This window comes from Synchiropus splendidus, chromosome 12, assembly GCF_027744825.2.
Source record: "Synchiropus splendidus isolate RoL2022-P1 chromosome 12, RoL_Sspl_1.0, whole genome shotgun sequence".
In the NCBI taxonomy this organism is placed as follows: domain Eukaryota; kingdom Metazoa; phylum Chordata; class Actinopteri; order Syngnathiformes; family Callionymidae; genus Synchiropus; species Synchiropus splendidus.
Window position 1 is genome coordinate 900192 of NC_071345.1, and position 24855 is coordinate 925046.

At 54.5% G+C, this 24855-nt stretch overlaps 4 protein-coding genes across 7 annotated transcripts; 1 reads left to right on the forward strand and 3 right to left on the reverse strand.

Moving 5' to 3' along the window:
- Positions 1-170: 170 nt before the first annotated feature.
- uts1 (urotensin 1) lies at positions 171-1748 on the forward strand. The gene is made up of 2 exons (XM_053880400.1): positions 171-341; positions 778-1748. The coding sequence occupies exon 2, from the start codon at positions 779-781 to the stop codon at positions 1190-1192; it is 414 nt and encodes a 137-aa protein (XP_053736375.1). The 5' UTR covers positions 171-341; position 778; the 3' UTR covers positions 1193-1748.
- trim54 (tripartite motif containing 54) lies at positions 1202-6282 on the reverse strand. Its single transcript, XM_053881532.1, is given in 10 exon segments — positions 1202-1859; positions 1925-2052; positions 2113-2330; positions 2394-2480; positions 3274-3314; positions 3317-3430; positions 3843-4143; positions 4330-5118; positions 5655-5748; positions 6212-6282. Coding segments are annotated over 10 exon segments (1998 nt in total). The 3' UTR covers positions 1202-1704.
- A 116-nt stretch (positions 6283-6398) lies between these two features.
- Positions 6399-13213, reverse strand: dnajc5ga (DnaJ (Hsp40) homolog, subfamily C, member 5 gamma a). 4 transcript variants are annotated; one of them, XM_053880396.1, is made up of 6 exons: positions 10258-10977; positions 9148-9275; positions 8601-8814; positions 7533-7692; positions 7237-7394; positions 6399-7017 (listed from the first exon to the last, which is right to left on the reverse strand). In XM_053880396.1, exons 2-5 carry the CDS (start codon positions 9264-9266, stop codon positions 7240-7242), a joined length of 648 nt encoding a protein of 215 aa, XP_053736371.1. In that variant the 5' UTR covers positions 9267-9275; positions 10258-10977; the 3' UTR covers positions 6399-7017; positions 7237-7239. The 4 variants fall into 4 exon arrangements, with proteins under 4 accessions (XP_053736371.1, XP_053736370.1, XP_053736372.1 ...); XM_053880395.1 differs by lacking the exon at positions 10258-10977 and adding an exon at positions 9349-9686; XM_053880394.1 differs by lacking the exon at positions 10258-10977 and adding an exon at positions 13033-13213 and having other exon boundaries at positions 6404-7017.
- Positions 13214-14165: 952 nt separating this feature from the next.
- tmem214 (transmembrane protein 214) lies at positions 14166-24715 on the reverse strand. The gene is made up of 17 exons (XM_053880386.1): positions 24438-24715; positions 22123-22316; positions 21453-21603; positions 21258-21392; positions 21110-21192; positions 19888-19993; positions 18141-18222; positions 17777-17878; positions 17573-17714; positions 17406-17497; positions 17293-17341; positions 16671-16778; positions 16488-16605; positions 16328-16424; positions 16097-16265; positions 15876-16027; positions 14166-14713 (listed from the first exon to the last, which is right to left on the reverse strand). The coding sequence occupies exons 1-17, from the start codon at positions 24574-24576 to the stop codon at positions 14587-14589; spliced, it is 2046 nt and encodes a 681-aa protein (XP_053736361.1). The 5' UTR covers positions 24577-24715; the 3' UTR covers positions 14166-14586.
- Positions 24716-24855: the final 140 nt, after the last annotated feature.

The following is a 24855-nucleotide window of genomic DNA, read 5'->3' on the forward strand; positions in this document are numbered from 1 at the left end:
ATTTCCTCCCTCCTGGCGGAGGACCAAGAGGTGGCGCTCTCGGGTCTTTCTTCACTCCGTCCGCAGCATCTCAGGTGCCTCAGCCTCCCTCCGCCTGATCATCCACCTTGTTCGCAGAAGTCGCATCCACCCGCTGACGTGTGAACGCGGCGCCAGAAACGCCGGGACAGTGCGGACAACTTGTCAGAATCCGACATGATTTGTTGACTTCCTCTGAGATGGTCGTGATTCTGCCACTTCGGTGACGTCACCGCAGCTCATATAACGGCCAGTCCTCCGCAGCCGCTCACTGGACCCGAGACGGACCCGAACTCTGCCTGGACCCCCGAGCTGACACGCACGTGAGTTTGCGATCCACGGAGGTGGAATTTCTTTTTTAAACATTATTATTATTGTTATTATGAACTGTTTTCTGTTTCTGTCGGAGCCACTTTACCGGACCAGGTTTGACAATATAACAAACGTTTGATCCAAATTCAATGTCTGCTTGGGTCTCCATGTTGAAGCTGTTTTGCCCCTTTATTCTTCTATTTTCATCACAACTTGGAGTCGCTTTTAAAAGTCATGGACAGTTTTGTAATTGGACGCTGCCTTCACGCACTTTCCACCCGTTATCTGGGGTCCAACTCTTCGCTCTGATCATGTGTTTTCAGGTCGTAATTGTGAACATTATTTAGCGAGAATTAACGCGGCCCCTTGAGCCCCGGGATTCTGGGGGGGGGGGTCACGTGACCTGCGCAGCCTCTAACCCGGCGCCCGTCTCTCTCCCGCGGCCAGGATGAAGGGCGCGCTGCTGCTGCTCGCCTCGCTCCTCCTCCTCGCCTCGCACCTGCGGCCGGTGGCCGGCAGACCTCGCGCGCTCCTGGGCTGGATGGACGACAGCGGCCGCGTGGAGGAGGAGCTGCTGCGCGCGGCCGCCGCGGGAGGCAACGCCGCCTCGCGCTTGCTGGGCGACAGGCTCGCGCACCGAGGAGCACCGGACCCGCTGCGGCTCCTGGACACGGAGGAGGAGGAGGTAGAGGAGGAGGTGAGGGATGCGGCCGCGGCGCTGCTGAAGCGCAGCCAGGAGCCGCCGCTCTCCATCGACCTGACCTTCCACCTGCTGCGGAACATGATCCACATGGCCCAGATGGAGAACCAGAGGGAGCAGGCGCACTTCAACCGCAAAGTTCTGGACGAGGTCGGCAAGTAGCGCCCCGGCTGGCCCGCGCCCACAGACTGTCCGCTCGCGTCCTGCCCGTTCACACCTCCGACTGGACTCTCGGAACCACCTCGGCTTTGGTTCCGAAGTGACCGCGCGCCTCGCCTGAGGAGCTCAGACGCGCGGGAAGAGGCAGCCGAGCCGAAGGCTGCGTTCCACTCTGCCTGTGGAGTCACACGGGCCCCAAAATACACGCCTATTTTAGGTCAGAAAAAGCTCCTTTTTATTTAAACATGTAGAGAAATGAAACCGCCAAATCTGCTATACACGTGGGGAGTGACCCGCGGTGCATGTAAGCGAGGTCAGAATTACTTGTTTATCCCGCTTGAACGCCTGTATCTTGGCGCCAGTGTGACTGAACTGAACGGAGCAGGACGCTGAGCAGACGTCACAGTCCACGGAGCGTGACCGCTCTCAGCCAAGCTCTGACGACAGTGGTGAACTTGAGCGCCCCCTACATCGACTGGCCTCTAGTGGCGGAGCAGCGACGCGTGCACCGGCTTCTATTTCTCGTCTTTATTTTGTCCTTTTCTAATAAAACGGCTGTCAAAACCAAACGGCTGTGTCCCTCCCAAGTGGCGCCCCCTGCAGGGCGGCGCGGGCCACTGACCTCCAGGGCGGGGGGTCACCAGCGGCTCCTCTTCATCACCTTCATCATCTGCGAGAGTCGGACACCCAGCGTCAGAGAGGGCGCTGCTGGTTCTGACCCGGGTCCGGACTCACCGCCGCAGAAGTCCGTGTTCCTCAGCAGCTGCGCCACGTCCTCCGTGTCGACCAGGACGGGGCTCAGGCTCAGGACGCCGGCGTCCAGACGCTCCGCGCTGGAGGAGCGCGCCGTCGCCGCCGCCATCCTGCCGAGGGTCAGAGGTTAAGCAGCGGCCGAGGGCTCCCGCCGCGGTCACGTGACTCACTTCTCCAGCAGCGCGCAGGTGTTCTGGAAGACAGAGACGCGGCGGCCCCTCACCTGGATGAAGACGGCCACGCGGGGCTCCTCCATGCTGCGCAGCGCCGTCTCCACCAGGTGGCGGCTGCCGATGTGCGACACCAGCCGCTGCTTCCTGTGGTCCAGGAGCCGCAGCAGAGCCGAGAAGCGAGAGTCCAGCTGCTGCCGCCGCTGCTGGCCGCCGTCCTGAGGGGGGTGGGGGGGGAGTGTGGTCCCGCAAGGGCTACGAGACCAGCGCGTGAGTGACACCTCGATAGAGCAGCAGACGTCCGCCATGTGAGAGATGACAGACTGGATCTGGTCATTACTGGCCACGATAGTGTCACTGAGCTCCACCTGCCATCAGCTCTCCAAACACACCTCCTCACTTCATCTTCACCACCTTCATCACCTTCACCATTACCTTCATCATCATCACCATCACCTTCATCATCATCATCTTTATCATTATCACCATCTTCATCACCTTCATCATCATCACCATCACCTTCATCATCATCACCATCATCATCATCTTCACCATCACCTTCATCATCTTCACCATCACCTTTATCATCATCACCATCACCTTCATCATCATCACCATCATCATCATCTTCACCATCACCTTCATCATCATCACCATCACCTTCATCATCATCACCATCATCATCATCTTCACCATCACCTTCATCATCTTCACCATCACCTTCATCATCATCACCATCACCTTCATCATCATCACCATCATCATCATCTTCACCATCACCTTCATCATCATCACCATCGTTGCCTTCATCATCATCATCACCTTCACCATCATCATCATCGTCGCCTTCATCATCATCATCATCGTCGCCTTCATCATCATCACCATCTTCGCCTTCATCAACATCATCTTCATCATCACCACTTCATCTTCATAATGTCATAAAGTGAATCAAAGTCCGTCACTCAAACGTCAGGCTGGGTGACACACTTGTCTCTCTCTAGCCTTGTGAGGACCATCGCCCTTTCCCCTGAACCAACCCCTCCAAAACACAGGACTCTGGACCAGACTGGAGCCCAGTGATGGTGCGTCCCACCCCCCCACGAGCCCCACCAGGAGCGGTCCCCACAAGTGTGGCTGAGGTGGAGAGCGGCGGCGCACCTTCTGCCTCTGGTAGACGCTGCGCAGCGGCGCCACGTCGCGCTGCGGTGTCGGCCGAACACCTTGCACATGGAGCAGGTGGGAGTCTGGCAGCGGAGGCAGTAGATGTTGACCTTCTCCTCCTGGTGCTCCTCACACGTCACGCGCCGCTCGGATGCTGCCCTCCAGCGGCCAAAGCGCAATATTACATCCTCATGTTTGACGGACACAAATTATTCCACACAATCTACAAATAACAACAAAATATCGGAATATGATTGTCATACAATTATATATTTTTAATCATTTTAAATCAATGTCGTATAAATTCATCTGAGAAACGTGGCCAAGATTATATTTAATCGACATTAAACCTTGAATAATTTCAGCCAAAATGATTCTCAACTATTTTAACTACGACGTTTGATCCGGAGACGCGATGCGGTGGCACTTCCGGTGGCTGTGCTAACCACGCTAGCTGTTAGTAAACGGTCACCGTGGAGATGTTTTTCCAGAAACAAAAGCGTGTCCAGCATCAGGTGGAGCGCGTCTCTACTTCGCACCGTCATTCGAACGTTCACCATCTCAACCTGAGCCGCTCGCGCATGGTGCGTCGACGTCAACAGTCCGTGTGGAAACGTTTGCCAACAGTTCCGATGCTGGTGCCGCACCGCGCGCGACACGCCCCAGCCACTGTCCGTGAGGACTCCTGGCTCCGGTAGATGTCTCCACCATGTTCTCCACCAGCAGGTTCCTCTGCAGGCCGAACACACCGTGGCGGTCCAGCGCCACCTGGTGGCGACATGACGGGCAGCGGAAGCGGTGCTGGACGGGTTCGCCTCCTGGATGACGAGAGCGAATGACGTCACACGCCAGTTCTCTGGTGAGCGACTTCAGAAGAAAAGACCAAACTTCCCAGTGATCGTCAAAGAAGCTCCACACTCAACTTGGTGTGAGACTTTATTGGGGTTTCCACGGTGCACACGGTGTCGGGCTGCTTCAGGCCCTGGGCTCACACGCCTGGCGCCTCTAGGACCTGGGGGCGGCGCCCCTCCTCCAGCTCAGGCTGTGCCAGACTCGCTCCCAGGCCGACAGGCCGGCCTTGGGCGGACCTGCCGCCTGCTGGGAGCCGTCCTCGGGGACCTCCGTCTCCGACCTCTTCAGATCTTCCAGCCGGATCTCGATGTGGAACTCGGGGTTCACGTGTTTGTCCACCAGCTTCCTGAGCGTCTGCACTTCAGAGATGAGGTGCTCCTGCATGTGGGCCACCTGCCGCGTCAGGGGTGACTCGTCCTCCATTCTCCGGGTCACCGCCTTCATCCCTTCCGCCAGGCCCTCCATCACCAGGTGGTCCTTCTCCACCTGCTCGGCCACAGACTTGATCTCGGTGTCCACTCTGTTGTGCAGGTGGCTGGTGGCCTCCTGCGCCATCTTGCACTTGAGCTTGATCTCCTCGTTTATGGCCCTCATGTTCTCCAGCTCCTCACTCAGCAGCAGGTTCTTCTCTTTCTCCGCGTGGAGCTCGTTGGAGAAGGAGTCGCAGACCTTCAGGGTGAAGGCCTCGTGCTCGGCGATCTTGGCCCTCAGGGCCTCGATGATCCTCCGGTCTTCCTTCATCCTCTGAAGGTTGCAGCGGACCTCCATGTCCAGGCGTTTCTGGTTGAAGGCCAGCTTCTGCTCCAGCCCCTGGTGGCAGGCTCTCATCTTCTCCAGCATCTGGATCAGGTAGAACCTCCTCTCTTTCTCCGTCAGCGGCTCCAGAGGAGGCAGCCTGTCGGCCTCAGCTGCGTCCGGCCTCGGCGCCTCCTTCGCCTGGGCGTCCTGCTCCTCCGGGTGGTTCATCTCTGGGCTCCTCCTGGTCTCTGCCTTTTATTCCAAGTCTTTGTGACGAGCAAATGTCTGCGGCTGGTCCCGCGACGCGGCGGCCTTAAATCACCTCCTTCCTCAGGACCGCCGTCATCACAGTGACACCAAAGATGCCAAACCAAAGCACACGGCGGCTTGGAGGCTCCGCCTGTGTGACCTCAGCACGGCTGGCTTTCATGTCCGCAACAGGTCGCACTCCATCAGGTCGTCCAGGGACGTGGCGTGGTGACGTCAGAGACGTGGCTTCTGAAGAAACCTCGCCTGTCTGAGATCTTATTCAGGCCCAAACAGAAGAAGTTTGTGGCGGCGCAGGAACAGGGTTGACGTGCTTTTTTTAAGCGACATTTAAAAGAGCGTTTTTGACCAGGCTGCTCTGGACCAGTGTTTAGCCGCGGCAGCCTTGGCTCACACCACCACAGCAGCCTGGGCCACTTGTGCTTCATGTCTTATAGAAACTCCCTCTTCACTGGTGAAACACTGAGGAGTGGAACTCAGAAGAAGCAAGACGCCATGGAAGAGGCGAGAGCGAGTGATACCTGCAGAATGTCGCTGGCACACTTGCGGCACAGGTTGTGCTGACGCGGCAGGATGACCACGGGCTTGGAGAAGACCTCCAGACAGGCCCAGGTTCTTCAGGGAAGCCCATCACCTCCAGAGAGCAGAAGCTTCCCGAAAATCCAAAGCAAGAAGCGAACCACCAAATCCCAACAGGAGCCGTCAGCTCTCCCAGCCGGGCGCTATTTTCAGCGCCGCCGTTTGTTCTGGCTTGAGTTACTGGATAAACTGAGTTCCACCAGTCAGATGAGCCCGATACTGCGGCGCCGTGTCGCGTCGGCCACAGCCAGTCTGTGACCATCTCCTGTCCCTCCACAGCCTTGGACTGCACTGGTCCCAGCCAGATGAAGCTTTCATCCTTCTGGACTCCACCACCAGAGACCTGAACCGTGGATGGATTCCTTCGTTGCACTTTGAAACACTCAACTTTCCCAGCTGGAGGATGAAGGTCAGAGGAGCACGTCCAATTGTGCCTCCAGTTTCACACCACGTTGTCTCACAACTGGGACGTCCCACAGCGGTGACTGCCCCTCAACACATCGCCGCCAGCCTCTGACCCACGTTGCTTCGTTCCAGAGAGGAAGATGGGACCACGCTTGGCTCGAGCATCGCCCTCTGACCCCTGACCTCCGCTGACTAGAGAGTCCCCCCCCCTCCCAACATCAACAGAATGAAGTCATCTAAGAAGACTGAGCTACTAACAGGATTAAGGCTCTATTTCTGGCGCGGTGTGTCCCAGTCTGCTGACACCACAGTTCCAGCATATTTACTGCTCCAACAGTGACCCGGCCCCGGGGCCCCACAGGAGTCCGCGAGCGTCTTAAAAAAAAAAAGTGGTTTATTATTTATTTGCAGATGAATTTTACAAAGAAGTGGAGGAAAAATAAACTTCTGTGGTTGGAATCAGGAGACGTTTGGCAAATGCTGTGAGACGAGTCTGAAGTGGCTGGGAAGAGAGGGGCCGGCCGCCGCTCTCCGGACGGGCCGAGCCCAGATATGCAACACTGACGGCGGAGCGGGCGAGGTGAACTGGACGACACAGGCGGCGGAGAGCTTCGCCGCCGGGGTGGCGGAGGCGGGTCACCGCAGGAGACCGGACTCGGCCCCTGCCTCATGCAGTCATTTCTGACCCGCCTCCTCTACAGGAAGTCTAAAATCCAGGAAGTTCCACGGAGGATCGGAGGAGCTCCACGCACGGCCCAGACGCAGGGGACCTGAAGAGATGGGGTCCTGGATGACGGATGGTCTGGTGCAGCCGGATCTTCCTCGGGCGCCACTGTGGAGCTAACAGGAAGTGTGGCTGACCTGCTTCCTCCCGGCGAGTCACGTCGCGGCGTCAGCGTCCTGTCGGGAGAGAGCACTCGGTCAGCGCCGCACCTCAGACACGGGCGCAGGCGGGTGTTAGTCAGGCGGCCGTGATGTCATCACCGAGTCAGTCCCACCAACACGCACGCACGCACAACACACCTCCTCCCCGACTCCTTCAAGCAAACCAACGCAGCCACAAGCATGATCACATGACGGCGAGTGCGGCGAGGACAGACAAGACACGCTGGCTCTTACGAGTCACTTGGACTCTGGCAAGGTCTCCCCGGGGTTCTCCTCCCCGGCCGGGCTGGCGGGAGCACAGGGCGCCGGCATGGGCAGCGGGATGGGCGGGGCCGGGCCCTCGGGGGACTGGTTGCTGTTAGAAGTGGGCTGGCCTATGATTACTGTGTGACCTGTAGGGGGAGCATGAGAGCACCGCTGCGTCAGAGGTCACTGCGGGCGGACGGACGGCTCACATCCGGTCAGAGCTGAAGTCGCCCGCGGCGCGTCACCTCCTTCCTGCCCCCGCCCCGGCACCCCTCCCCACGTACCTCCTCCGTCCTGCTCCGCTCGGATCTGGGCCTCCAGGTCTTCAGGGTCCACGTACTGGTAGCTCTCGTCGTCGTCCGGAGGTTTGCACTTCCCGCAGCAGAAGCAGCAGCAGCAACAGCAGCAGCAGCAGCTGAAGACGGCGCAGCAGACCACCAGCCCCTGCGGGCACACACACACACAGGTCACTGCCTCCCGCCTGCTCTCCAGACCGGCGGGCACATCAGCGCCCCCCGGTGGTGAGGACGGCTGGACGCCTCTCAACAGACCAATAGACCTGAATGAATGAATGTCAATGGCAGCTGCTTCATCCATTTTGAATAACACAGGTCAGAACATGGTCATGTGACATGCTGAGCTAACCAATCAGGACCCGCGCCTCAACAGATCAGATCATCGGTGAGTCGCCGTCACTCCGGACGTCATGTCAAGCCTCGTCTTGAATCCGAGCTGTGCCTCAAACTAGGCTCAGGAAGTTCAACCCCGCACAGCGCGGGGTCTGGGTCGGTGTTGGGGTCACGATCAGACGACCGCGTGCCGTCTGCTGGGACATCAGAGCCACGCTGGAATGGACCGGCGCCGAGCGTGGGCTGATCACGTCAACACATGCTGTTTCATGGTGAACCTTTTCTCTCCACTGGAACTGGATCCTTGATCTGAAGCTCCGTCCCCGGGTCACCGTGACCCCCTAACCTCAGAGCCGACCCGACACAGCCGGCGCCAGGCCCGTCCATCTGCCGGCAGAACTCCTCTGTTTCTGCCTCGCCGCTTCAAGGCGCGGCTCATCTGCTCTTGCTCCTCCAGATCAGCCCACGGTGACACCACGGCTGGCTCTCCAGGCCGCCACCTTCCGCTCAGATTAAGATTCCCACGGCAACTCGGGCGGTAATCCACCAGAACAGATTAGAAATGTAGTGTGTGTTTTCCTCACCAATATATTGGGGGTTTACAGACGAGTCACAGGGAGAGCTGGAAAACCAGGATTAGAAAAAAAGAGCGAGAAGCGGCCGCCTCTAATCTGCCGCGGTCACGTGACCACTGTCAAGGAAACACTGGGCAGAGACACCGACCTTGAACCACCACTTGGACATGAGGAAGTAGTACTTGACGCTCTCCTCTCCAAACTGCTCGGACACGTAGAGGCCCATGGAGCCGTACTCGTCGTAGATCTTCCTCTTGTTCTCATCGTTCAAGATGGAGTTGGCGTTGTTGATCTCCTTGAACTTCTCTGCGGCCTCCGGGTTGTCCGGGTTCTTGTCGGGGTGATACTTCAGCGCGAGCTTCCTGTCGACACAGACACAGGGGAGGTGAAAACAGCACGGTCCCCGCAGTCCTGCGCTGGGAACCTTACAGTGACAGGACTTCAACTCAATACGGAGGATGGAACAGTTGAAGTTAGCAGGGTAACAACAGACGGAGCGAGGGGCTGCGAGTTCCAGGTGGAGAGGCAGTAACTCGCCTTGGCATTTTGTGGGACTGTGGGAGGAAATCTGAGCGCCCAGAGGAGCACATACGCGCTGGAATCAAACCCAGAACCCCCACCTGAACAAAGCGGCTCACGACCAGAGATGCGGTGGAGAAATCACCTGACGATGACACTTCAGGGCTCACGCTCACCTGTAGGCCTTCCTGATGTCCTCAGGCGACGCGCCCTTCTCCAGCCCCAGCACCTTGTAGATGCTCTCCCCCGCCGTGGACATCTTCCTCTGGGGACGGGCGGCGTTGGGTTCAGCCATGACTCACCGCTGTGGACAAGACAAACACCCGTCAGCGCCGCTGCTCGCCGGCGCGGCTCCACGCCTCCGCACACATCTGAACCTGGGAATGTGGGCCAGCCGGTTCTGCCCGGACATGTGGGGGGGGAGGCAGAGCAGAGCTGCATGGAGCTGGAAGAGTCTCCAAGTAAAGGCCGGCGGCAGCAAGAGTTCAGGAAGTTGCTGAACTGGCCATCGCAGCACCGACTCCACAACAATAGGAGCCGATGAGGGACAGTGAACACAACACGGGCGGTTAAGCTGCCGGCTTGTTGACCAAAGAAGATTATCTTCTGCTGATCTCACAGATTACACTTCCAAGTCTCAGCAGTCGGGCCGCTGTCCTCGACTCACACACGCACACACACACCAGGCCAGTGTCCAGGGACTGACCCCCGACTCAGCGCAATTACCAAAGTCCATCCCTCGGACCTCACATTCCCTTCACACACGGCGCCGCCTGAGCCCAGCAGAGGGCAGACCTGCTCCGGCGACACACGCATCTGACAGGTGTTCGAATCACAAGCTCCGGCATCAGCCGGCGTTCAGTGTGACAGTCTCATGCGGGTGGGTCCCACCTGGACCGGGGCTCGGCAGGTCATGGGTTCAGGGCGGACGTGACCACACAGATGGGAGCGAGGGGTCGCAGTCTAACCACTCACACCAGCGGCGAGTCACGACTCCTCTCCTGAGACGCTTCAAGTGAAGCACTTCACTTCCACTGACAGGCCAACAACAGAGGTGTTCTGACTCAAAGCAGTCGGCACGTCACCATCACAGGCACTCGACCGATGGTGAACTTAAGAACCAAGTGTGCAGGCGTGTCCAGCCAGGTCGGTCACGGTTCTCTCCTCTCCCTGAGGCCTGGTGCCAGGTCTGTGTTTGGACCGGAGCAGTCCTCCTGGCTGGAGAGGACGGCGTTGAAGCCGTCGTGTTTGCGTCCGCGATCTAAGAATGATTAACCAAAACTGACCTTCAGAGGAAAGCAAGTTGGGGTCAGAACTTCATCGCCTGTTGGTCCACAGAGCTCGGGCGGATCAGCTGCGGCGGCGGCCGGAGAGCAGACGCGGCGGCTGCAGGGAGTATTTGCTGCGTGACGCAGAGCTTGGCCCTGAGCTCAGACGGGAGTCGGCAGAGTTCCGGGATCGAGAAGCTCCCGACTGTGACATCAGTTACTGAGAGTCAGGTGCTTTCACTGGTTGAACTTTGGTCTGGCCAGCGAGCCACAGTCTTCCAGCTGATCACCGTCACATACTCCACCAAAGCGTATGGTATCTCACCAAATGACTCATGCTACCAGCAACAACTTGGACACAAAAAAACATCAAGGTCTTCACCCAAACTGCCACCCTTGCTCGAGGATCATCTGGAGACCCGGGAGGGCAGGACTGCTGGTCACATGATCAAGTGACGTTGGCTTTCTGCCAGAGAAGCGACACAGCGGCGACAAAAGTTCCAGTTTGCTCTGTACGTAAACGAAGGAGGTTGCATTATTTGCCGCGCAAATGTTTGTCAGCGTCTCAGTGACTCACACCTGGGTTCGAGCAGCTCCATGATTGTGACCGGACTCACAGCCCGATCCAAGTTCACTGGCATTAGAGTTTAGATTAGATATTCTTCATTGGTCCCACTGTGGGGAATTTGATGAGTCACGAACGGAAGACAAGGTTCAAAGGGTTGCATCACTTCTGAGAAGGAAAACAGCGAGTCAGAGTCACTGAACTGCTGCTGCCGATGGTGCAGAGACAGTCAGTGAGCCTTCTGCTCCTCAGGTTCTGAAGCTCGAGAGCGGCCTGCCACCTCGTCCCCGCGGGGTGTCAGGGTTCTAGCTGAGCGTCTCGGGTTCTGAGAAAGACCCGGCGGTCCAGATGGCGCTCACAAGAAGCAGATGTCTGTGCCTCTGACAGCGTCAGTGCTCAGGAACCTGAGAGACTCTATGAGGTTCTGATCTGGTCCAGCTGCCGCTCAGAGCCGGCACCGGCCTCCAGGAACTCATCTTTGTTTACCCCAGCCACGCAAACATGAGAAAAACCTGACGACAGCCTGGACTCCACCTCATTACCGGACCCAAAAATGAAGCCTCGGTAGATGTGAAAAGCTGTTACATTATGAGCAGCTTGTGCGGCAGCAGGTAGAGCTTGAATCCAGGTTCTGCCCGTTTCCCTTCACATCACCTTGTAGATGGCGGTGCACTGACCAGGCTATTAGGGAGGAGTTCGCTCGGACCATCTACGGCCGCAGGAAGTGACCACGTCCATACGCTCGCTTCATCCCGACCTCCACCGCGGCCGTGGGTGAGGACGGACAAACCCCTCCAGAACCAGCTGACCTTCAAGAGCTGATCCTGACATCAGGAAAAACATGGTGCGAAGAGGGACGGAAAAATATTGTGGCGGCGGTCCACCAGCATCACCAGCTCAACACACAACAATTACGCAGACGCCACTTTGACTCACATGACCTATTTGAGCGCTCTTTCATGGACACGCCGGTCCCTGACAGCGGTGACCTCCTTCTGCAGGACGCAGCCTCACAGAGGACGGAGGAACCGTGAAGAGAGGAGACGATTTCAAACCCAAAAAAAGACCACGTCTGAAGTGTAAAAATAAGTCACAGAAATGCGTCTAAACTCATCCACATTCCAAAGATATCTCGGTCACGTGGAGCCGAAACAGTGCCACAACACTGGGTCTAATTCTGCTGGAGGACGGCGCTTTGATCCGTCACACTTTGTACTCGCTGCAGATGGGTCGTCTGATTCCTTCCATTTCTGTAGCGCAGCTATCAGCTGAGCAACACGTGCTCGTGGAGTCGTAAGACTGTGGCGGGCGCAGACTCTGCAGAGCCTGTGGGGGTCCAGCGTTCCTGCCCGGGACAGGGAAGAACCCGGCATGTGGAGGGCGGTCTGAGGAGCTATGGAGGTGTCACTGCCCAGATAACCCCACCACTGGGGCTCAGGGCTGACGGAGAGGTCCCACGCAGCGTGAGGAGCTCCTCCTCCCTGAAGAACCTGGTCCTCATCCCTGCTGCTCCACAGCCAGATGCAGATGAATCTGTCAGTCAGATCAGAGCCTTCTGCTCATGAAAGCCCCGCCACAGTGACAAACAGCAGCGGGTGGTTAAACAGAAAAGGCCTCTGATCGGCAACCACCCAGCCTGACTGTGCTGCGCTCGTCCTTGTGGGGCGATAATCCCTGCTAATCTCTCGGCACGTGGAAAACTAGCTACTTTCAAACGATCACGCCTCCATTCATAAATGACAGCGGCAGGTTTGCACGCAGTGTGCCGCTGTCACGAGCCTGGTGTTGAAACAGAAGAGCCGCGCGCTCCCGGCGGCGTGCGCACTCGAGAGCCACACAGTCGTCAGACTCACTGGCCTCGCGCTGGTCTGGCATCCGGGACACTCGGGACCGCTCTACCGACACCAACCACGACACATGAGCGGGTTGATCCGCGGCCAGCGCCCAGTTCTGACAGACAGATGATGGCGAAGAGCGGTGTGTCTCCACACACACACACGCGCACACACACACACCGGTCCCCGGAACACACCCCGACGTGCGGGGCGGAGTGGGAACAACACCCGGAACGAGCTGGCATCCACGTACTCGGGGATATTAGCAGGAATTGGTCGCCACTCCGCCACGATTTGAACCGAGTTATTGCTCAACGGAGTTCGGCGCGAGTGCTAGCTCATGACGGGCGGCTAGCCGCATGCTAGCAGGCTTACAGGAGAGAAACGGCGTACCTGGAGGAAACCGAACTCTGTGTCCTGCGCTGTGGAGCTGGCTGGATCATAGAGGCATCCGGGCGCCAGCCGCAGTCTCCAGGCAAAGCTTGAATTCACGCCGAAATGGCCCTCGACGACAGAGAGTCCGCAGCCCGGTTCCGTCTTCCAGCCCGGGTTTCCCTGGCCGAGGAAGACGCGATCTGATTGGCTGCTGCCACTTCCTGTGCGGTGCGTTCAGTGTCACGCCGCTGTGTCCGTCCTCATGGCATCGGGATGTTGCCGATGATCGGAACTTTGCGGAAAGTCAGTCGTGAATCGTTCGCGTTAATAGGAAAAAACTCTGCTCTTAAGGTTCGAAACATTAAAAAAGGCAAAGCTATTTTGAAAGTTAAAGCGTATATTGACGGATACACCGCGACGTTTGGTCAATGAATGAACGCTTACCTGTCAACCATTTGCACACGCACTTTCCTTTCAAACACAACATCTGGACGTTTGAGACCGTCGTCCATATTATGCTCCATTTGTCCATGAGTGCAACTGTTGGGCCGCCTCTTTCGGTGCCATGAATCGGGGGAGAAACGTCTCCCAAATATCAATGTGCCCGATTAACTATGTCAGATTTGATTTCTCTTTGAATTCATCTCTCTGATCTTGACTTTGGGAGCGCAGATTGCGAAGACATGGACGGTTCGACTCGCTCGCGTCTCTTTTATCGCTCTGTGAGCCACTTCTGACCGTCAGGTACCCTTCAATGAGGATAACAGAAAAGCACCATGAGTCACACATTATCAATGAGCGCTGCAGGTACGGTCAATAGAATGACTCTTTTGACATGCCACACCAGGAATGAATCACGGTATACGACGCGCCACTTCGAAAGGCCCAACAGCAGGGTGGCAAACAAAGAGGCGGAGCTCACTACAAGTCAGAGGAGGACGCCAACAGCGGACCTGCAGGCGCTCCAGCGTCACTGCGCCAGCGCGTGAAGCGGCCCGGCTCGGAGGCTGACGCTCTCCTTCTCCCAACCCCACCCCCCCGCACCGACACGTCACAGACTGGCACCGGTGCCCCTCCCCGCCTCGCACGGCTGTGTGAAACTCTGACTCCGGAATGTCTCGCCAACCTCTAGAGACGGAGGAGACGGGGCCTGGGGTTCAGTTCTTTATTATAAATCACAGTAGAAAGCAAAAGACCATCACACAACTTGGTGAGTGATGCGGATTAAAGGTGGGAACAGAAGGCTGCGGTGGCCGTGGAGGACCGGCAGGGGGCGCCCCCGTCCTTGATCTCAATAAAACCAGCTGATGAGTCCAATACTGTTTTGGTCAAATCCAACAGAAACTTTCCACACAACCTTTTTTTCTTAAATAAAAAATGCTTAGAAATCATCTACAAAGGTTTTCTACAAACCAGTCGCTGTAGAAAACTCACAGGTGAAAAGTTAATAGAAAACAATCCTCCAAAGGTTGAGTGGAACCTGGTGCCAGACCCCGGCTGGACCCGGCTGGACCCGGCTGGACCCGGCTGGACCCGGCTGGACCCGGCTGGACCCGGCTGAGGCGGCGGGCGTCACGCCCGGGTCAGCCACTCCTGAGCCCAGGTCTTGATGGCCGCGGTGGTGTGCTGCAGCAGCTGCCAGGTGGAGTTGGTGAGGGAGACGGCGTGGTCCTGCAGGCAGGACACGGACACCTCGCCGCTGCAGGGGGACACAAGGGACCACGGTCAGAGTCAGGACCGATCACCTGGATGACTGCCTCCTAACGCAGTGTTTTTCAAACGTTTTAAAGCCACGGCACATTTCGTTGTGTTGTTAAAAACGTCTCCAGAAAGGGACGTGCAATATAGTCAAATAAACAATGATTCATTGACTTTAAATAACTATTTGGATTTTATCACAATCTCACAGGGATTTCTGAGACTAAAATGTTTATGACAATATAGGCCAGAGACCTCCCAGTCTGGAGAGTTTCCAGACAAATCTTACATTCTTTGCCTCAGTGTGCTTCAGAACTACAACCATTTTTTCCACTCTTCACATTCTGGAGCGCATTTGTTTGGTCCTGCTTTGAGTTTTTGGACTTGAACCATGAAGCAAACTTTGATGGTATATCAGTGTGAGACGTCACATTAGCTGTTAGCTCTGCGGTGCAGACTGTCTTTGGCGTCGCAGGTGCCACAAACAATACTCCATGCTTCTGTGGTGAAGGTATGTGGTCAGGTCAGAGGACCATCAGGTTTAAAAACAGTTGTGCATTTGAGCGGCGTCTCCTGTGTGAGTGGAGAGGGAAGCCAAGTAGATCTATAGCAGGGGTGACCAGCCAGTCCGAGGCCAAGAGCCACATTACGGTGTTGCTGAGAAGAGCCACATGCTACAAACATGTCAGGCTTCATCTGAGCAGGACGGGGAAGGACAAAGTCAAAGGCGGAACTGAGTGCTGTTGATGGTGGATCTGATGACGCTGCGAGGCTGAGGACCCACACTCACATCGCCATTGAACCTCACTGCTCCAAACCAGGGGTTCATTGTTTATGTTTCAAAGTTAAACGTGAGTCAAAGTCTTTAAACAATATTTTGACATTTTGCCAAACAGCTCTTACTTTTCTCTCATATTTCCAACAACTTGAACAAAAACGCAGCCGCATGAAACTGGGGAAAGAGCCGCGGGTCGTTGCAGGCCTGCTCTAAGGTGTATAGATAGAATGTGAGCGAACACCATGTGCTCTGCTCACATTGGTAGATCCTCAACACGCTCTGTGTCTCCGGACAAATGAGGTGGAACTGGCTCATTTCCCGCCTGACACACCAGTGGAACACGCAGCCCCCTGGAGGACAGCGGAGGCGCGGCACCACGACTCACCCGCACGAGTCCTGCAGCTGCAGCCAGGCCCGCTGCAGCAGCTCCGACACGAAGGCCAGCGCCGGCAGGATGTAGTTGTGATGGAGGAAGAGCAGCAGCTGCCTCAGGTAGGCCAACGCCTGGAAGACGCTGTCGGGCGTGTTGGCGATGACCTGGGACACACACACACACTCGTCAACACGTCGCCGTTGGCTCACACAGCGCCGCCTCAACAAGCCTACCCATTCCAGCACCAGCGGCGTGCTGTCTCTGACCCAGTGGAGCAGGTGTCTGGTGTTCTCGGCGACCACCACGGCGCCGGCTTTGGTCTTCTCAGAAGCCTTCTCCATCACAGGGCCCATGATGCGCACACACTCTGAGTAGTAGTGCGGCGTGTTGGTCTCCATCCAGCTGGAGGAGGACACGCATGTTCAAGTGTGACCGACTGCGCTCCAGCCACAGCACGTGCTCACCTGAAGCCTTGTTTGGAGTAGAGCACCACTCTGCCCCAGGCCTGCTGCGACGCCGCCATCAGCCCCGAGTGGCGCAGGTACCCGGCGGTGGTGGACTCTGGGGACACCACAGCCACTCAGCCAAAGCTCAGAAAGACCGAAACTAGGAGCGGGAGCCCACCTGTGAATGAGCCGTGAGATCGGACGTCGTGGGCCACAAAGGTCACCAGGAAGAGCAGCGCCACCATCAGCAGCTTGGACCACGGGAACCCTCGGCCCCGCATCTTCATCTGCAGGTTCTACAGCGCACTGGGGTCAGCGGGCGGGGTGGGGCTCGCGGCGCCGCTCGTTCGGAGGCGCTTACCTGGCACATGTGGTTGCACTCGTTCAGCTCGTGAGACTCGATGGCTTCCTTCATCTCCTCGTTGGTGACGCGGAAGGACTGGATGGTTTCTTCAAGGTTGGTCCTCAGCTGCAGAGGAAGAGCAGAGGTCAGGTGACCTGGGGCGCAGCAACATTACCACGTCAACGCAGCCACACCTGACAGAAACAAAAGTGAAATGTTTCAACTTGGTTTTATTTTTCACTCGTTCATAACCAACTGACTGGTCTGGACTCACCATCCTTTTTCTTTCCTTTCTACATGTTCTCCTGCACATTACCATACTGATACTGATACTGACTGTTCATATTATGACTTTGTCTCAGTAGCGCCACCTGCAGGTGGTATCTAACGTTCTCCTGGAGTCACAATTGAGCAGGAGTCACAGGACAAGAAGCTGAAATAGTGGCGAGGAGCATGACGTCTTGACTCCAGACGGCCACTAAACGGTGCCAAAGCCAAGTGATGTGGGACAGAGTTTCAGCGACCCGACACTGTAAAAAGTGAACGAGTTTCTCTTTCCATGTCCTTGGTGAGTGAAACACTCGGCTACACTGCGAGTCTCAGCCCCTCAGAGTCAATACTCGCACAGGTGAGTCAGTACCTTTGGTGGTAGGACGTTCCAGGTCTTGAACAGGTGATTCAGCAGCAGGCTGCGGAGCACAAGACCCGGTCAGATGAGGGTGGGACGAGTACCAGGCTCGGCCGGTGTCTCACCTGGACTGAGGCAGGTGTTTGGTGTAGAGCTGCCGCCACACGCCCAGACTCTGCACGTCCACGCACAGGCACTCGGTCATGCTGCTGAGGAGCTGCGGGGAGAGGACGCCCCCTGGTGGTCAGGCTGTGGAACTGGAAGACCTGTGAGGTAAGAGTCGGAGGCTCACCTCTCTCTTCATGTCGTCGGGACAGTGGGGCGTGGCTCTGGACAGGAAGGAGGGCAGGTACGTGTGCAGCGTGTTCTCAGGCTTGGATCCGAAGGCCAGAACCTTGAGCCGCGGGTAGAGGCGGCGCAGCTGGTCCTGCAGACTGGACGGAGCGTGAGGTCAGAGCGTGAGCCGCTCGGAGAGCAGCGGGGAGGCGGCGCTCACCTGGACGACAGCGCGTTCTTGGGCATGAAAGCAAAGTCCAGCAGAGGGAAGAACTCTTTGGGACCCATGATGCCGAAGCCCTTGGTCAGGTTTGCATGGAGGCTGAGCGCAGAGAAACCATCCATCAGCGCAAGATCAACAGCTCTCGTCACCTCGCTCTCACTTCAGCACCTCCTCAAGCTCCACTCTGAGTCTCTCACGGACGGACTCTCTACTGCACCTCTGCACTGTGCTAACAGCCCTTCCTCTCCATCTACGACTGGGGAGTCCTGGCCCTCCAGGTGAGTCCCACCTCTCTAGCAGATGTCCTGACTCTGACTCATATTTCGGAGTCCTACCGCTCCAGATGGTCGGGGGAACTCACAGCAGGAGGCGCTCCAGGTACGAGATGGCGTAGGCAGACAGAGACCTCATCCCCAGCACCGGCAGCATGATTCCCAGCCATACTAGGACACAAACACAGCACAGATGAGCAACAGTGAGCTCCAGCTCACCAGCGAGACAAACCGACGGCTGACGATCAGCACAGAGGTCAAAAGGTCAAAACAGTCAACGGCCTTTACATTACGAAATTTGTGATCCATTCATCACGAAGAGGAAAGTGGAAATGGAATATATTTCTACATATATATTTTCATTTTGACATTTTAGACAATAAAAAGAAGGATTCAATTGCTGGGGGAAAAAACTCATCTCTAGATTTTATGATCTTCTGGTAGATGGTTCCCCAGAGTCCTGTGAAGCTAAACTTCTATCTTGGAAGAATGATTTGCAAGAGGAGGTGTCACTGGATGAATGGCATTCAGCCTGTAAAAAAGCCCAAACTCGCACAATTAACAGTCGCCTCAGGATATTGCAATACAATTGGCTCATGCGTACATATGTCACTCCAGAAAAACTCAATAGATTCAATGGGAATATTCCTGATTTATGTTTTAAATGTGGTCAACATAAGGGAACTTTTTTTCATTGTGTCTGGCAATGTGCCCACATTAATAAGTTCTGGTTTGACATCAAATGTAAGACTGAAGAGATCCTATGTACACAAATCAAATTTGATGCTAAAATGTTTTTATTGGGTATTTATCCTGCAGGAAATAACTACACCAAATGTCAACGGATATGTATGGATCTTTGTTTTTCGGAAGCGAAGCGCATGATCGCACTGAAGTGGAAATGTGTAAATCCTCCAAGTATTCAAAACTGGTTAACTGAACTGAGCTCCTGTGTTGCCATGGAAAAGATGTCTTTTTTGATCAAAGGGAAGGAAAGTGTTTTCAAAGGGATCTGGGGTTCATTTCTTGAATATCTCAAACATGGAAATCTAGACTAATGTGGACTGATGTTAAAAGATCCTCTTGCCCTTTGCAACTTGATGCTTGTTACATGCAACTATATGTACAAGACGGACATTGTACGTTAAGTAAACAAATGATTGTTATTTACTGTTTTCTTTTTTTTTTTTTTTATTTAAATTCTGTATTTTGTTTTTTTCTTTTTTTTTATCCACGCTGGGTTTTTTTTGTAAATAGGTTACATAAATAATAGTTGGGTTTTGTTGTCACACAGCCAAGATCTTCAATGTGTATGTGCATTTATATGATTATTATTGTGGCTGATATAAATGAATAAAAATATTAAAAAAAAAAAAAAAAGAAGGATTCATCTTTTGAAAAACAATCTCCAAAGGCCAGAGAGCAGATGCTGCTCTAGTCACTCGAGTGAGAAATACTGATTCACTGTAGGGGATTTCATTAGGGCGTTATTAATGAAGAACTAAATTAACATGTGAATCGCTGACAAACATCCGTTCTAGAATGTCAAATGTGTATTTTTTTTCTGAGATATATATATATATAAGAGAATAGAAAATGAAGATAAAGCCATTGGATCCCCTCAACATCACGATCAAAAGAACAACAAAGGTTCAAACATCTGCTCCACGAGGTCAGAGGACACCCTGGACAGGTGGTCCCTCACACATCATTGACATGGTGGACTGACAGCAGGAAGGACCCGGGATCAGTCCAGCGCTGCGTCCAGTTGGACTGGCGCCCGCCCCCTTCTGGTGAGGCTGTGAGAGTGCAGCAGCCGTGTAGGTGGAGAGTCACCTTTGAGTCCCTGACTGAGGTCGTGGAATCCAGCCTGACCCAGGGCCCACATGATGGTCAGACACTTGACGGGACGGTTCTGCACCGAGCGCAGCAGCTCCAGGTACTGCAGAGACAGAGAGCAGGCGCATGACTTCAGCAGCTCCACCCTCCCTGACTCCTGGGTTGACTGCTTCGCTGGAGTTCGGCTTTGAAGGAGCCGCGGAGAAGCCTTGTGGGACGCGTCTCACTGGGACCTTTGGTCCTGCTGCAACGCTCCTTCTTTCCATGTCCATCATTCACCTTCCTTATTATGTACAGAACTGTTCAAATCCAAGTTTTCTCTTCTTTCTTCCCAGTTTTAAACTCACTATTTTTATATCCAATTATTTTGTCCAGTTTTGTTTAGACTTTATTTACGTCCTGCATTTTTAAACCTCCGCTTTAGGTGATTTAATCTTTTAAATTCCACCTCCAATTCTGATAAAAACAATACTTTTTCTTTAAAAACCCACATGTCACCAATAGCCAGAAACATGAGTGAGACCCTCCGATGTTCGCATCAAGGGTGAATTCCAATTCCTCCTTCACCCCTCGACCTCATTCCTCATTACCAAGAGCAGAGGAGGATTTTGTTCCTCAGAAATGGGCCACTCCTAAATGCAGGTTCAGGTACATGCACATTGGCTGCAATCTCAATAAAACAACCACATTACCGCTGAGGAAAATGACCATTTTCTAGTGTTAAATAACAAACTTGTCTGCACCACCTGCTTTTTACAAAACTACATAAAATACAGATAAACATCATGCAATGATGAGGTGAAAATTTATAAAAACGGGCAGGAACTAAGATGAAAATATTTACTTTGTACAAATATTTGTTTTCAACAGCATCTTTGATACAATGCAAAGGATTGCGGGTATTCCTCAATACTGAGCGAGGTCACGGAGTTCCTCCGTCTTGTTCCTCCATTTAACTTCGGGACAGACCTTGCCCCTTGCGGACTTTTGAAGTTGAGGATTAAGGAAGGAACTGGAAGAGAGATGCCAAGTGAGAGAGAATCTACACTGAAAAAGACGCCTCTAATCACAACGCGCCATCTTAAGAGGAGCAGAAAAACTGAGAGGACGAAGCGGAAGCCAAAACCTGGAGCGGTGGCAGCGGCCACAGCACGACATGAAGCTAAACGGGATCAGAACCGGCTCGCACACACGCAGGTTTCCCGGTTCGGAAGCTCACCTCGGGCAGGTTCTGCGTGGCGATCTTGGGCTTGTCCTGCAGCAGGGCCTGGATGCAGACTCGGTAGCCGTGCAGCGGCTCACCTGAGGGGAAGAGAAGCAGCTGAGGTCAGCACCAGGAGCGGGCTGGGCCAGGCGCTCGGGCCTACCTGACTGCCGGTCCAGCTCCCGCAGCATGGTGTAGATGCAGTGGCTGAAGAAGTCCGGCATGACGTCGGCGCAGCGTCCCATCAGGCTCCTGATGACACCTTTCAGCTCCTTGTTGGTCAGGCAGTAGGGGTAGTCTGGAGGTCAGAGGTCGTCAGCCGGCCGAGCGGGCACGGAGGGAGAGACAGGGGACGCACCGTGAGCGTAGCTGCTAAGCGTGGGCTCGGTGTCTGGCGCGGTCAGCTTCAGGTTGAGGTAGCCGGCTAGGTCCTTCACCCACACGGACGGGTTCTCTGGGAACAGGCTCTGGCTGCGAGCCAGCTGCTGCTTCAGGTCGGCCATGTCCAGCTGCGGGCGGCAGGAGGACAGGAGAGCTGTGACTGCATGTGACGGCCGCCGCCGGCAGAGACTGTATTTTTAGCTGCAGAAGGATTTCACGCCGAGCATCACGGTTGGCTCGAGGGCTTGTTTTCACACCTCAGGTCTGGACTCAAAAACACTGCGTGTTTCCTGTGAGGACCTCGGCGACGGCAGACACGGCTGTCCGGCCCAGCGCCGCCTCCGTCCATCCACGTTCCGAGCCGTGCTCCAGAACAGCCCTCAGAAGAGCCTCCGCTCTCTCTCTGCTATCAGAAGCACTTCTGCTCCCCACGGCAAGCTCCTTTGGCAGCTTTAATAATTCCATTATCCCTTGTAAACAGCTTTGACTGAACTGCATTCAAATTTTGTGTGAGTTCAGTTTTCAAAAGACTCCACATTTTGCTCTCCTTTTACAAATTTCTCTTGTTTTTTACGATTATGTGTCTGAAAATTGAAGTTACCTTCTTCCATTTCCGAGCTAAAGAGTATTTCCTGAGCTTCACTCACGTGTTTGAAGGCCTCCTCCAGGGTCTTGTGTGTCGGGGGCCCGGGCGGGCTGCTGGCCGCCGGCTTCTTGGATGGCTTGCTGGCCGTGGTCTTCTTGCTCTGGGGCGAGGCGGGCGGCGGGACCTGCTCCTTGTTCTGCTTCTTCCCGATCTTGTCGAAGTTTTCGAACAGAGTGGTCGACATCTTCATTGGCGCTGCAGGAGAAGCAGACGTTCACTCTCTCCTCTGTGAGCCGGGACACTCTCCTCGTCAGACCCCGCCACCCCCACCCACCACTGACGCGGCGTCAGGTGACTACACGACAGTCCTCAGAGGGACGACGCTGAGAACCAACAACTTCATGCACTTGTGTTTGAAGTGCCTCCTCAGCTGCTGACAGAACAGGACCGGCGAGTCCATCTAGGAAAAGGCTTTATTTACCCACTTTTGTTGAAATTTTATCCACATTTTGGGGGTAAAAAAAAAGTACTAATTTGCTTTCTATAATAATCATTTAATTAATGAGTTTCTGTTTTGTCCAGGCTCTTGTGAAACTACTTGTTTGAGCTTTCTTTATTAACCCTTTTTCAATAACTGTTGGACATGTATTTGCAATAGACTAAATCATACGACGCCTTTTCAGGCAAGAAAAAAAATCAAATATCCATTGAGAATGCTCTCATTTCATTCAAGCTTCTGTCTCTAAACAAATTAGCATTTTTTCTTCATTTATTAAAAGGCTGCATTTAAAACATTGTTTCTACAAATACATTCATTTCAGTCTCATCCTCAACTTCTGAATAGTCTCATAAACAAATCAAACAGCCAGTCCTATTTTATTCAGAAATACATTTAAAGATCTCTTCAAATAGTGTTTAATAAATTGTGATTTTATTAACACCTTTTCTCCTCAAAATGATTCGATTTTCTTCCATTTTATTTCCAACGCTCTGTGGCAGTGTTGGAATGTTTCTAAAATAATATTTCAATTTCCAGTGAACTAAATCTCACTGGCCATTTGTCTAACAGAACGTCTTTCAGGCGACAGAGAGGCGGAATGTCCCAGTGTTCCAGGGCGACCCGGAGCTCTGTAGTGACGGCAGACAGTCACACAGATGAGTCGCCGCTCACAGAAGTCACCAGTTGTCCATCCACGTTCAGCTGCTGAGAAACCAAATTCCACGTCGGTGTTTGGTGTCACCTGCTGACGCTTCATCGGCTGAAACTGATTTGTGGCATCGGAACATTCCGTGCCAACTGAAACGACCCAAACTGGTGCACAACCAGCGAGCATCTAGCTGGTTAGCAATGTCACGCTAGTGCTTGCGTTCGGAAATGCTTATTACCCGGGAGAGACAGGAAATGTCAGCAGCTGTAGGACTGGAGAACCGGGTCAGAAGCGGGCTTGTTGGGAGACACAATATCAAACAAGGAAGGCAAACTTCCTCCACCTCCTGGAAGCTTCCTGGTCCCAGTGTCACGGTCCACATGAGCCACTGACCTTGACACGACCTCACGAGAGGCAGCCGACCGCGAGTCATGTCGGGGACGGTTCGTTCACTCAAGCACGGTCCAGAACCAACACATACCAGGAGTCTGAGCAAAGTCTGGGCTGATGACCTCAGAGCCCAAGTGAAGCGACTGGAAAGGAGGCGGTCAGAAATGAGTCTATCAGAGGGACAAGAGTGGAGAAGAAGACAGATGGAGGCCCAGGGTTCCGTCTCCTCTGACGGGGGAACGTCTGGTGACCCTCATGGACACAAGGTGAAGCACGGGGCGCTCCGTTTTGGTCAACTATTCCCAAGGGACTGAGGCAAATTCAACTAAATGGTTGGCGTGTTTAAGTCTAGTTTGAAAACGCCATTTATCAGCCGTTTTAGCTTCAGGTGCGACGAGTATCGAGAGTCACATTCAAGAGTCTGTCAGCAGCCTCTGTCACGCAGGTAGTTGCGAATGAGGCTGTTAAGGGCGCCGGTGAACTCACCAGCAACGGTCTAAGGCTGTAACGGATGACTGACCGGCGGCAGCAGCTGTTCCAGTGATGACGTTGCGTTAATTGGTGCGCTTCTAAACTGACCCTTCATATTCTCAGAGCGCGGAAACAGACGGTCTACATCACCCAGTAGATGAGGTGAATCCACTTTCCGATGAATGAAGGCACAGACGAGAGGCAATGGTTAGCGGAAGTAGCGTGCGCTGATGCTAAGCTAAGAAGCTAACGGAGCAGACTGACGAGATGAGTCGAGGTGTTCGGTGGGTTCGGGTCATGGTTTCATCACGAATGGGCCAGCTGGTGCTGGTGCTGGTGCCGGTGCCGGTGCCGGTGGGCCACTTACGTCTGGTGGGGAGGTTCGACTCTCCGAGAGCTTTTCTGGCTCCGCTCTTCTTGTCCGCCGAGTTCTTCCCTCCGGAGCTGCTCTTCTTGCTCTTCCCCACCACCTCCCACTTGCCCACGGATCCGCTGTTCGACGCCATGTCCTGGAGCTGGAGCTTCCGAGCGGTGTCGCTTCCTGGCTGCTGCTCGCCGCTGAGACACAGGACGGATAGTTGCTCCGAGGACGTGCCACGTCTCGGTGACGCGCTGACGTCATAGCATCGACGTCTCGCCAGGACGCGGATAAAAACAAATACTTTTTTATGTACTCGTGCACATTCGAGCTTTGACTTGGAATTGCTTCCAGTGACAGTTCCACTTCCTGGCATCGTTTCCCGCCCACCTCTCCAGTAAAGAGGCTTCAAAAATAACCCCCTACA